Consider the following 14,179-nt stretch of genomic DNA (forward strand, 5'->3'; position numbering starts at 1 on the left):
GAACAATGGAACATTGGGGAGGAACTATTTAAATCTCTCCCATTTATCTGAAAGCACTTCAGCCGCACAGGAAAGAAACTATTTTCTCCCCCACTTCCCGTTGTAAAGCCATAGCCTGCTTTGGTTCTATACATAGAAATGAAATGCCACGTGACTGGCAAGACAAGCGATGACATGAAGCTCAGGGGAGGGGGGACCCTCAAGCCCAGCCCAGCCCAAACGGTGTGTGTTTATTACATCTCCTCACACGTCGCCAGCTGATAACCGTTTTCAAAATGCTTTTGAGACGCCATCTGCAGAATACAAAGCAGGCCGGGCAGTAAAACTACTAAAAGGAAAGAAAAGGCAATTCACAGCTCAGGGTGTGATCTGGACTCCTGGAATGGCGTTCAAAGTCTGTTAAGCTCCAGATTTCAGATTCTCACAAGTGACAGGAAAAGGGCATTTCTCTTGCCATTTTCACCTTTTATCCTTCATTTCCTGCCTTTAGAAGAAGGGTTGGTTCTTAGATGCCGCTTTTCTCTACCCAAAGGAGGCTCAAAGTGGCTTACATTTGCCTTTCCTCTCCCCATAACAGACACCCTGTGAGGGAAGGGAGGCCAAGAGAGCCCTGATATTACTGAAGAAGAAGAAGAAGAGTTGGTTCTTATATGCCGTTTTCCCCTACCAGAAGGAGTCTCAAAGCGGCTTACAGTTGCCTTCCCTTCCTCTCCCCACTACAGACACCCTGTGAGGTGGGTGTGGCTGAGAGAGCCCTGATATCACTGCTCAATCAGAACAGCTGAGGGGAGCCTAAGGTCACACAGCTGGCTGCATGTGGGGGAGCGCGGAATCAAACCCAGCTCAAGAGATTATAAGTCCGCACTCTTAAGGACTACACCACGCTGGCTTAGTCAAATTAAGTACCTGTAATGGAACAAATGCCTCTATTTATCCCATTTTAAGGTCCCTCCACCCTCCACTTGGTGTTCTTTCTGTCTTCGGTTATCACAAGCTTTTTGGGACAGGCCAGACTGCCCAGGGATTCTGGTTTCTTTTTTTTTAAGGGCCGTATCATCATGGACTTGGGGTCAATGTGGGTGAGCAGGTAAATTTCCTACAATCTGTAGGGGGTTGGATGACCCTGGAGGTTCCTTCCAACTCTATGATTCTATGATGAAATTTCATTAATATTGTGCATTCCCTAGCAGAGGGGACCCCTGACCTTTTCGAGCCTGCAAGGACTTTCAGAATGACGGCCATAAGAGGTGAGGCAAACCATAAAGTGTCATGTGCAGAGGTTATGCACAGCTCTAGTACTTGGTAGGCTACGCTGCTGCTTTTCACGGGTCTTACCGATGGCTTTAATCCACTTGGATATACTTCTTACTGAGATACTTATGCACATTGGCTCTAACTAACCCTTCCCAGCAACTTACAACCCCACCCTCTCTCTCTCTACCGATATATCATGGTTGGCCATCCAGTCCCACCCCCTGCTCAGTGCAGGATCAGCCTGTAGCATCCAGGAGAAAGATCTGTACAGCCACTGCCTGAAGACCAGCAGTCAGCTGGATAAATCATGTGAACTCAGTAATTCATGCAATTCATGACGCTATAATTTATGGAAATTATTCAGATAGTGAAATCTATTTGTCCTCCCAGATGATCAACATCTGCATAAAGGGCAGATGTAACATTCTAATCCCTTTGTTGTGCCGCATCTGTCCAGTGTTACCTCGATGATGAACTGATTCACAGAGTTCCTCTCGAAGTACATCCTCCGCTCCCTCTTGTTTTGGCATAAGGCTTTCTGTCGTGTGCACACCCCGTCGGCTCCGTACAGGACTATGAAAACATCGGCATCGGTGCCAGCCCCAAACACGTCACTGGTGTAAACGGTGACCTCATAAGGGACAACTGCAAAACAAGCAGGAGAAACAGAGGGTGTACCCAGGCATAGGCTCTGTTTTGCATTAGGGTTCCCAACTTCCAGGGGGTGAATGGAGATCTCCTGGAATGACACAACTGAGTGACAGAATCTGATTATGCACAGGGAGAAAAGGCCAGGCTGGCACTCACATAGCAGTGGGGCAAATTCCCACTTGTGCAAAATCTGAACATTGGCCTGGCCCCCTCCAGACCCTGGCCTGCTTTAGGGCTTCCATTGTCCCGCGGCAAGGGAACACTGATATTTTCACATTCCTTTTTTTGTTGTAGTAGCCATTGTCAGACAGGCTAGGCCAGGCCTGAACACATGGGGTGAGCCGAGCCTGGAAGGCCTCCCCCACCTACGTTGTTCCAGCAGGGACAGAAAATTCCCCTTTTGGTTCCACAGTGTCGCGGAACTGAATGGGGCATTTTTTTTTTTTTTTGCCTTCCACAAAGGTGGGATAGTGTTGTCAGGCAATCCCACCCTCGTGGAACCAACCCCCCGGCATCACGACAATGTGTGGCAGAACCTTTCCACCCGGGAGTTGTGCATGGACACAGAGAATACCAAGTTGGAATGTGTGTGCCAGGGGAAATCAGCCCCTCTACATACACAGGAAGCAGCAGGGCATACTGCGCCATCACAAGAAACCAGCTGCATAATCAGTCAAAGTGATAGAGATCAATTCTCCTTGCGAAAAAGGCTGCTATTGGGAGCTGGAGTCTCTAGCAGTATACCTCACTGAGCCCCTCCCCTCCCCAAACCACAACCTTCTCAAGGCTCTGTCCCCCAAATCTCCATGTGTTTCAAGAACCGGAGTTGACAACTTTACTTCTCACTGAGAACAATCAGGCCCCATTTGAACAAAGGAGAAGAACCAGGAACATGAAGAAGAAGAAGAGTTGGTTCTTATATGACGCTTTTCTCCACCTGAAGGAGTCCCAAAGCAGCTTACAATCTCCTTCCCTTCCTCTCCCCACAACAGACACCCTGTGAGGGAGGTGAGGCTGAGAGAGCTCTGAAATGACTGCTCGGTGAGAACAGCTCTATCAGTGCTGGGGTGAGCCCAAGGTCACCCAGCTGGCTGCATGTGGGGGAACGCAGAATCAAACACAGTTAGCCAGATTAGAAGTCCGCACTCCTAACCACTACACCAAGCTGGCTCCCTGGAATGTTGGTTTGATGCCCCTGATGAATGATCTGAGGCTACAGAAGAGAAGGGAAATGGGGCAGGAAACTCCTCCCATGCTCCAAAATGGTACCAGGTCCATCGGCACTGCTGGTGGAGGCACTTTCCACTAGTGACATAACATGATGTTGCATTGGACATGGTGGAGGGCTATGCTTTGGTTTTTGGACAAAACTCTATGGCAGAATTTGCTTTAACTGCACATGGCCGGGATTGAACTGGAGAATCTTCTTCATGCCCAGCCGATGTTCTACTACTGAGTCAGGGTCTCAAGTCAACTCCTTCACATGACCTGCTGCCTGGTCCTTTTAACTAGAGATGTCAGGGACTGGACCTGGGACCTTCTGCATACCAAGCTCTGCCATTGCACCCGTAACTCCGGTGACTGCTTGTCTTTCTCTCCAACTTGGGCTCAAAGTAGCTCACATCATTCTCCTTCTCCTCCATCTCATCCTCACCAAGACATGAATGTATAACTCCACCAGGGGTACCGACTGAACCCCATGGTAGAGTGAGGATTTAAACCCAGGCCTCCCAAATCATAGGTTAGCCCTCTAACCCCAGCACCAGGCTGGCATTTCTTACTCACATGGGACATACGTCCTTGTCTGAAGATCAGCAGGAAAGAGGACCCTTTCAATAGAGCCGTCGTCTTCTGATTTGTCCAGCCAACGGCCACAAGGGAACACGTAGCACGTCCCCAAACAGTGAGCATCCACTTCGACCCACTCGAGGAACCAACCCGAAGCTTTACCTACGGCAGAAACAAAGACTCTTCACTGGGTTGGATGAGTCAGAATCATAGAGATGGAAGGGGTCACCAGAGTCATCTAGTTCAGAGGTAGTCAACCTGTGGTCCTCCAGAGATCCATGGATTACAATTCCCATGAGCCCCTGCCAGCATTTGCCTGTGGTCCTCCAGATGTCCGTGGACTAAAATTCAGCGTTTGCTGGCAGGGGCTCATGGGAATTGTAGTCCATGAACATCTGGAGGACCACAGGTTGACTACCCCTGATCTAGTCCAACCCCCTGCACAATTCAGGAGCTCAAAACTACCTGCCCACCGACATTGACCCCAATTCCATGCCCGAGTTACTCCCCACCTAAAATCTAGCTAGATTCAAACCCAACAGCAACTTGGAGGCCAACAAATTTTTCCAGAACATAAGCATTCAAAAGTCAATGCATCTGATACAAGGAGGAATGGAGATCCCTGGGGCTGATTTCCTCATATCCCTTCTCTCCTGAGATCAATGGAGGAGACATGACTCAACATTCAGAGGATCAATCATTTAGCATTGCCATTGTGGAGAAAGAGACTAGGCCTACAGAGCAACAGGGGCTCCAGTGCCATCTAGTGATGTCATCAGCCATCCAAACTTCTGAGAAAGGCCGTGTAACCCCTGGGGAGCTCTTTCGTAATCCCAGGGTTCCTCGAAACCCTGGTTGGGAATCCCTGCTGTAGACCATTAGTATTTGCTACACAAGAAACCACCCTTATGTGGATGATCCAAGTTATCATGGTCTCATCAGATCTAAGAAGCTAAGCAGGGTTGGCCCTGATTTGTATTTGGACAAGAGGCCACTAAGGAAGTCCATGGTCACAACACAGAGGCAGGCTATGGCAAACAAGCTCTCTTTGTCTTTTGCCTTGAAAAAGTGATGCAGTTGCAACCGTAAGTCTGCTGCGACATGTTGGCGCGTTCCACCGCCACATAAGAAATCCAAGCCGACAAATGCAAAGATAGTTTGTGCATGACCGGAAGGGTAGCCGCATCATTGCAGCCCAACATACCTGAGTTGTCATGGCCAATCTTTATTTTCTTGAAGTCTCCGAGGTCCACACATTCCACCGTGAATATGTCAGTCTTCCCTCGCTCAAATTTGTTCTTGTTCGTCTTGGAGGCCATCAAGTATATTGTTCCTGTTTTGTTTCGATTACAGATTTGCATGGTTTACAGGAAAGGAGAATGGGGCCCTCTCTGCCCCACACTGACACATTTGCTGAGGCACTAACCATTTGAACCCCAAGCACCTTGAACATCTGTGGAACATCTCTGAACATTGCTAAACACCCCCATACCTATGGCATAGAACTAGTGGTCTACTGACTTTGTCAAGAGGGGAGAAGGGTGGGTGGGTTAGAGTTGGTGGGTATTGTTGGGATTGTATTTTTTAATTTTGGGATCTAAACCAACATTGAACTGGCTGGTGTGGGAGTGGTGGTCAACAAATATGATAAATAAATAAATAAACAGCATTGTCAGGTCATCCTCTTCATTTGAAAACTGACTAGTTGTCAGACCAGTGGCCCATCTAGTCTAGCATCCCATCTCAAAAGTTACTCTGGAAGACCAACAAAAGGCCAAGTCCTTCTCCTCATGTTGTCTCCTGGCATGGGAATTCAGATGTAGACCATCTCTGAAGGTGGAGGTTTCCTTCAATCCCCATGGCTAGTAGCCACTGATGGCCCTCTCCTCCTTCACTTTGACTAATCCCCTTTCCAAGCCATCAGTGTTTGGGTTCAATACTGAACTCTTCTTCTTCGCATCAGATCTGAATGTCACGGTTATTTCTCAGTCAATTTTAGGACAGCATTTCCTCTTTGTTACTCTATAATATATTGTAACCTGCCCTGAGCTACCAGGAAGGGTGGGAAAGAATAAGATGACAATTCTTATATTTTGGCAAGCTTTGCAATCACATTCAATATATGCACGGTATTTTCACTAACATTGCCCTTTTTTCAGAATAATATTCAAAACAGCTCTGTAATGTAGGTCCGTATATTTAATCTCCATAACGCAGATAATAGTGGAGTTTAAGGAGAATTGCTCCTCTGAGGCCCACTATTGGATCTACAGCTGGGGCAAATTGGAGCAGAGAGAACTGAACGTTTCCAATTCAGTTAATCGTAGTTGTTTCCAACTTTGCCAAGCATTTTAATTCTCTGCTGTTCACTGTTGGCTTTGAAGGTCTGCATGCAGTGTACACAATATGTATTTGTATGTCATTTATTTATGTAAGATACATATCGTATTTGATGTGACTTCCTCTGCACACCAATCACATTGAAAAATCCGTGAGTTCTGTGGGGAAAATTCAAAGTGAAGGAACCAAAAGGGACACAAAAAATAAATCACTAGATTGAGTCCCACAGGGAAGAAGGAAGAGACGGACCAAATGGAGGATATAGGAGTAGAAACAGCAGAAGTGAGAAATACAAACTCAACGAATCGCAGCCTGGAGCTCCTTGGCCAGTACGGTAAGCTAAATTCTCATGTCTATCTTACAGGGATTGTCCAAAATTGAGTGTGACTATTGCCATACCCGAGAAAAATACAATGCATGCCCCAAAACTCAGAAACGTGAACACTGTCAATCCCCCAAAAATTCAGTAGGAAATGCCAAAAAAACAGTAACAGAAATGTGAATGCCCAATTTGCAGCTTTCCCCGTAAATCAATAAAATGAACATCAGGACAGGATTCATCTCCAGCTTAGCAACAGCAGGATCAGCCAAAAGGAATCTCAGATAGCTCCAGAGGAATCTTGAACTTCCAGCCAAAAGTTTACAGCTACGGCGTATCCATCCCTGACGTGAGTCATTCTGTTGAGATTCAGCCAAACCCACTGAACAAATGTTTTGCCAAGAGGAAATAAAGGCATTTACTAAAGGACAGAGGGAAACGCTGTGTCGGCTCTCTTGAGCCAGTACAGGCAATGATTTGAGCAACCCCAAACCCACCGGCCTTGGTTCCTACCTGTGTCGTCTTTGGTTCCATACAGCACAATGAAGACGTTGGCATCTGTCCCGCCGTGCTTCTTGTCCCCCGTTTTCACGGTCACGGTAAACGTTGTGGATTGAGCTGTCAAAAAGAAGAATCTCTTTTGGGGAGGGAGTCCCAAGGGTCCACAGACCCCCCTGGTTGAGAATCTCTGGTGTGGAGTTTTTGTAACTCTTTGTTACAGGCTGGTGGTTGACATTTAGATGTCTTGACCTCTGTGAAAGATTTGCCGTCAGGTTGCTCCCAAGAGAGCATTCTCCTCTCTCGTGCTTGTTAGCAGCTCTTACCTAGCATACCTGATTTGTTTTCTCTCTTGACTAAACGCCAGGTACGAGAAAGCCCGGCTCATCCTAGTGTCTGGGAATAGTTTGAGCAATAGATTGGTTTGGCTTGTAGCACACAATTATAAGATGCTTAGTGTTAGGTGTACATCTCGTCTTGGAGCCTGGCTATGTTTTGCTCTGTGCGTGTGCATTCGAGGCTCAGGGGACGGGAGTTTAGCCTGCTGTTTCTGTAAACTTGATCAATGCTTATGAAAAATCTCCTAGAAAGGAAATCTGGGCCTTGCCTATCATTTCCTTGCAATTTCTGTGAATCTCGGAGCCCCTGGCCAGAGCCACAAGCACATCCTAGGGAATTTCCACTGGGATGTGTGGGAGGGAATCAAGGCTTGGTGAGTTACACTGTGAAGCGTTCCAAGAGTAAATCTCAATCTAAGGGGGGAAAGGAAGGAGCACATGTAGAAGGCTAGGGGAAGACAAGAGTCAAAAAGTTTAGATAGCTTTTTTTGTTAGTCCATTCCTTTTCTCAGGATATACCCAATCAGATTCGTAAAAGCTGCACAATGAAACAATTGGATGGATCTAATCCAGCCTTCCTCAACTTATTGACCATTGAGAAACCCCGAAACTTTCTTCAGGCTTCAAGAAACTACAGAAGTGACGCGATCGTGCAGAATATGGTTGGGAAGCAGAACTGTGGACACGCCCACCTAGGGCCCCTCCCCTTCCCATCTCCTCCAGGCCTAGCACTGGAGTCCATATTACCCAATAAATATATAATAATTTTATAACTCTAACTATATAACTATATAACTATAACTATATATAACTATATAACTATCTCTCTCTCTCTCTTTATATATGTCTATATATCTATATATCTATATATCTAGATATCTAGATATCTAGATATCTAGATATCTAGATATCTAGATATCTAGATATCTAGATATCTAGATATCTAGATATCTAGATATCTAGATATCTAGATATCTAGATATCTAGATATCTAGATATCTAGATATCTAGATATCTAGATATCTAGATATCTAGATATCTAGATATCTAGATATCTAGATATCTAGATATCTAGATATCTAGATATAGATATAGATATAGATATAGATATAGATATAGATATAGATATAGATATAGATATAGATATAGAGAGATCTCTATCTCTATCTCTATCTCTATCTCTATCTCTATCTCTATCTCTATCTCTATCTCTATCTCTATCTCTATCTCTATCTCTATCTCTATCTCTATCTCTATCTCTATCTCTATCTCTATCTCTATCTCTATCTCTATCTCTATCTCTATCTCTATCTCTATCTCTATCTCTATAGATAGATAGATAGATAGATAGATAGATAGATAGATAGATAGATAGATAGATAGATAGATAGATAGATAGATAGATAGATAGATAGATAGATAGATAGATAGATAGATAGATAGATAGATAGATAGATAGATAGATAGATAGATAGATAGATAGATAGATAGATAGATAGATAGATAGATAGATAGATAGATAGATAGATAGATAGATAGATAGATAGATAGATAGATAGATAGATAGATAGATAGATAGATAGATAGATAGATAGATAGATAGATAGATAGATAGATAGATAGATAGATAGATAGATAGATAGATAGATAGATAGATAGATAGATATTAATGAACTCCCACTCATTCAGGAAACCCTTCCAGGGCCGTCAAGAACCCTCAGGGTGTCATGAAATCCTGTTTGAGAAAGCCTCATCTATTCTAACATCATAGGATTACACTCGTCCTGTCAGGAGGTTTGTTTGGATAGCGTAACTAAGAGGCTAATGCTGGGAGCGATCGAGGGCAAAAGAAGAAGGGGACGACAGAGAATGAGGTGGCTAGATGGAGTCACTGAAGCAGTCGGTGTGAGCTTAAATGGGCTCCGGGGAATGGGAGAGGACAGGAAGGCCTGGAGGATCATTGGCCATGGGGTCGCGATGGGTCGGACACGACTTCGCACCTCACAACAACAACAACAACGGTATGTTCGACCGCAGACAGTTTTCTTTGGATTGAGGAATAGTATTTGGAATAGTATCACTGGCAGTCTTCAGGCAAAGGTTGGATACACACTTTTCTTGGATGCTTTAGGATGCTTAGGGCTGATCCTGCATTGAGCAGGGGGTTGGACTAGATGGCCTGTAAGGCCCCTTCCACCTCTATGATTCTATGATTCTATGATTCTATTTGAGATGCTCTTCAGACATGACAGATTAATAATAGATTCACATGACAGGATTCGGAGTTGGGAATAAATCCTCAAATTTTATGCGTGGATCTAGAAAGCACCACTAATTTTGATTTCCTCTTCGTCGCTGAAAGAAATATTAACCATGGGAGTTAGAATCTGACAAATGTAGGTTTTCCAAGGCCCTGTTCAGCCTAGTAAATAAATATTGGAACATGAGTCTCATATTTGAAAAACAAATTTGAACCCCCAACTGGAGCAATCATACAATGTACAGTACTTTACGAATGTTTATACGAGGGCTTTTCCCCCAGTTATTAAAACCTCATGTCTCTCAAGCGATACTTTTCTTCAAATTCCAATCCTTCAGTGAAAAATGCAGTCTGCAGGCTTTTATTCTAATGCCCCCCCCCTTTTTTTGCAAGAGTTACTTTGTACATTGACTTAAGTACGCTAAAATATACTTAAATATGTAGAAGGCTAGGTGTGAGTCTGGTCATAAATCAACAGAATTAGATATAACACAGGCCGGATGGTGAGGGAGAACAGAAGTTCAAACAAATACACAGAAGGTTTAAGGGGGAATTAACTGATATTGGCACAAGGTTATCATCTATGATCTGATAAAACATGTGAAGATCAGCCGGAGCATAGAGGGCAAACTGGATACATTGGTGTGCGGGAGGAATTATTCATGCCTCTCTCAGATCAGAACATTTGGGAGTCAGTCGGTTGAGCACACAAACGAAAAGATGTGGGGTAAAAGCCTAGAAGACAGGAATCTGACAAGGGGGTCTATAGCAGATGGGGCCGTGAGGAATGTCGGCAAATCCATTTCTGCAGCAACAGAAGGGCTGTAGCTTTGCAGGCAAAAAGTCCCAGGTTCAGTCCCTGGCATCTCCAGTTTTAAAATAATAATAATAATAAACTTCAAGGCCTTATACAGTCTAGACCAGCGGTAGTCAACCTGTGGTCCTCCAGATGTCCATGGACTGCAATTCCCATGAGCCCCTGCCAGCAAACGCTGGCAGGGGCTCATGGGAATTGTAGTCCATGGACATCTGGAGGACCACAGGTTGACTACCCCTGGTCTAGGGTGTAGTCTGCATGGAGCTTTTTACCCAGTCCCAGTTCGGATGAATCCCTCCCGTCTACACTGAATTCAATTTGCATTTTGATTTGGGGCGCTTTAAATTTCCCCTCTGCAACATGCATGATTGATCCGCAGTGACCCTACTCTGCTGTCTCCAATCTCCCACCCCCCTCTCTCCATTCGAGAAAAGAAAGAGGCTCCTGTTGTGCTTGGCTCCCCCCTCCCCTTCTGAGCTTCCCTGACCACGTGCAGAACACTTTTCTATTTTAATTGGGGAGGGGGAGAGAAAGACCCGAGTTCAAATTGATCTGAATTCAGCAGGATCCACAACGGAAAAAACAAACTAAGTGCAGAATCAGCTTGGGGGCTGCATATCTGAGGGACTTCCTTTCCCAGTATACCCCCATATTATCATCCTCTAATACCAACATGTTGGTGGTCCTTGGCCTGAAAGAAGTGAGGCTGGCCTCAGCCAGGGTCAGGGCTTTTTCAGCCTTGGTTCCAGCATGTTGTAATCAGTTACCAGCAGAGATATGGGCCCTGGCAGAACTACCTAAGTTTTGCAGGGCCCATAAAATGGTGCTATTCTATTTGGCTTATGGCAGAGGCAAAAATCAAGTAAATAAAATCTTATGGGCTTCTCTCCTTCCCTCTGAGCAAATGGCTGAGAAATAGGGGTGTTTATTGCTTTTATTGCTTTTATTGTATTTTAACCAGAATTTTAATATGTTGGAAATTGCCTCAAGCCTGCCTACAGAGAGGGGCGGTAAAAAAAAACAAAATAAATAACAAAATAATAATAATAAAATTTTATTTGTAGCCTAGCCTTCCCCAGTGGCTCAGGGTGGATAACAACATATGAGAAACAATTTTTTAAAAAATCAATAAAATATTATAACACGAACATCCAAAATAGATCCCTTAATTAATTCCACGACCGTCTCCTTCTTATGGCGAGATGTAGATTTCAGATTCTGATGTAAATGTGGCTTGAGCTTTGAACAGATCAGATATGAGAATCCTAGAATGGGAAGGGACTAATGAGGCCATCTAGTCCCACCCCCTGCTCAGTGCAGGATCAGCCTGAAGCATCCAGGAAAAGGATCTGTCCAGACGCTGCTTGAAGACCGCCAATGAGGGGAAACTTACCACATCCTTAGGCAGCCCATTCCACTGCTGTACTACTCTGGCTATGACATTTCCCCCCCCTGATTTCTAGCTGGTACTGTTCTACACGGAGTTTAAACACCATTACTGCAGGTCCTCTCCTTTGCTATATCTATATATCTAAGGTTAGATATAGCCTTAGAATGAGGGGGCTGGATGGAGTCACTGAAGCAGTCAGTGCAAATTTAAATGGACTCTGGGGAATGGTAGAGGACAGGAAGGCCTGGAGGATCATTGTCCATGGGATCGCAATGGGTCGGACACGACTTCGCACCTAACAACAACAACAACAATTTACTATGTGCTTCCTGTGTGTAACACTGCCATGCTTTCCAGAGGATTTAAAAAGAGGCATCCCATTCAAGGAGATAACACCTATGCACACTTAGAGCTGTCTAGTATCTCCCAATGTTCAGGCATGAAGAGTCCTCACTCCATCAATGCTCACACAAAGGTATCCTGGTAACGACTATGTCCAACGTCCAACCATGTCTTGAAACAATCTGCTTTTGATTTTTAAAAGCCACAGATACATCATCAGAAAAGATGACACTGTCGTAGGGTTATGCTCTGTTGCTCAGCAATTAACCGGACAGCCGCCACATCAGAGGGGACAGAAGGCTGAGCTTGATGAGATGTCATTTTGCAGCCATCATTACTGATGAGAAGCATTGGCCGTGACACTTGATGAGGAGAAACCTTCTCTGCCAAAGGACTGTCCAAAAAACACAGGGCCAAGAGGTTTGACGGAGGAGAGGCTGATGGAAATCATATGGAAAACTGGCAAGTGGAAGCTCTCCCAGACATTAGGACCTATTCCGCACACAATGGTTATTGCTCTTTCAGCGCACTTTAGAAGTCGATTTTCCTCTTCTGCACAGGAAAACCCACCTGCAAGAGCACATTGGAAGTGCATTATCCTGCATGTGCAGAATGAACCCTGGTCTTGGAAGCTATGTCAAGTTCTCAAGATTTTGGGATGGAGTCACCCTTTTTGGGAAAAACGTAGAACAGTGGAAACACCTCTTCTATTCACCATCCAGAAGGTTCCCCTAAGTTTGACCTTTGGGGATGCCATCACAGGGAGGGAGGGTATGTGTCACCACCCACTGGCTGTGACAAGAGTTCTCAAGGTCACCTTAGCAAATACTGGGGGGGTTGGGTTGTCTAAGGTTGGTCCTACCAATTGCTGTTCAATTAGCAGTGGGACAAAAATAAAACTGTTGCCAGCCACTGTAGCTCTAAGGATCGCTGGAAATCCTACTGTTTTCCCCGTTAGTGACTTAGTGGCTTTGGTGACAACACCATCATCAAATGCCGTCCCATGTCTTCTCCCCTAGGAGTGCCTGGGAAGGGTAGAGTTTGAGGAGGATATGACATCACTTGATGCTCTAGGCTCTCACCTCTAGTCTCTATGGACTTTACCACAGAGAGTAGGGGAAATTTCTAGACCATCACTGTCTGGAGGACATATATTCCTCCCACTACTCAATTCTGGGGTTGGTGGTGAGAAATTGGAGCCGAGGATGAGTAATTCCTCACTCCAGGCAAGTAAATAGGAGTCCTCATTGTGGGCGGAAGTTGGTATCTCCCTCTGCTTTCAGGCTGTCTCATGATGAATGTGTCCTGGAGTTGACCAGGGTCGAACCTTCCATTTGCACCCAACTACTTCATCCACAGTAGTGTTAGCCTGGTGTAGCAAATCCAAACCCAAATCTAGTGGCACCTTTAAGACCAAAGAAGTTGATGGTGGCATAAAGATGATTGAGTCATACTTCACTTGTGTAAATGCATGATGTGAATTTTTTACGCAAACATTCGAGGGAAGGGTGGCATATAAATATAAGAAATAAATAAAATAAATACATTTATAATGGAAATCACGGGAGCAGGGAGTGGGTGGAGAGAGACGAGAAAATATAGGCATAATATAAACTTGCCCCAGAGGGACGGACCAGAATCAATGGGATGAAATTAATTCAAAAGTAATTCTGTCTCAACATCAGGAAGAAGTTCCTGACAGAGCGGTTTCTCAGTGGAACAGGCTTCCTCGGGAGGTGGTGGATTCTCCATCTTTGGAAATTTTTAAACAGAGGCTAGATAGCCATCTGACGGAGAGGCTGATTCTGTGAAGGTTCAAGGGCATAGCAGGTTAAAGTGGATGAGCAATTGAGATGTGAGCGTCCTGCATAGTGCAGCTTGAATAAATCCCTCCCATCTACACTGAATTCGATTTCCATTTTGATTTGGGGCATTTTAAATTTTTTTACATGCTTGATTGATTTGTGGTGACCCTAAGCTTTCTCCCGCGATATCCAGAAGTGAATATAAGCTTCGATATTTGAAAAACCGCCATCAAGACGTGTGCAGATTTCTGCTTTTTGTGAACTTCCTTCTCCGTGCCTGGTAGCAAAGCGGTCTTCCCTGACTGGCCAGGGCATCAGTTCAAAGACTTCCTAGTTCCCAGTTGCAAGGCTTGTCTTCAAGTGACTGTGCTCCAGAA

At 44.8% G+C, this 14,179-nt stretch overlaps 1 protein-coding gene across 1 annotated transcript in view; it reads right to left on the reverse strand.

Annotated features, from left to right (window-relative positions):
• The window catches only part of LOXHD1 (lipoxygenase homology PLAT domains 1), a 146,014-nt gene that overhangs the window by 55,610 nt on the left and 76,225 nt on the right, over positions 1-14,179 (reverse strand). Inside the window, exons 23-26 of the mRNA XM_077346719.1 lie at positions 6,866-6,970; positions 4,898-5,026; positions 3,691-3,855; positions 1,718-1,899 (exon numbers count right to left, since the gene is read on the reverse strand). Coding sequence (XP_077202834.1) covers positions 1,718-1,899; positions 3,691-3,855; positions 4,898-5,026; positions 6,866-6,970 — 581 coding nt within the window. The remainder of the gene's footprint in view (positions 1-1,717; positions 1,900-3,690; positions 3,856-4,897; positions 5,027-6,865; positions 6,971-14,179) is intronic.

Source organism: Paroedura picta, chromosome 7 (genome assembly GCF_049243985.1).
Source record: "Paroedura picta isolate Pp20150507F chromosome 7, Ppicta_v3.0, whole genome shotgun sequence".
Classification (NCBI taxonomy): Eukaryota; Metazoa; Chordata; class Lepidosauria; order Squamata; family Gekkonidae; genus Paroedura; species Paroedura picta.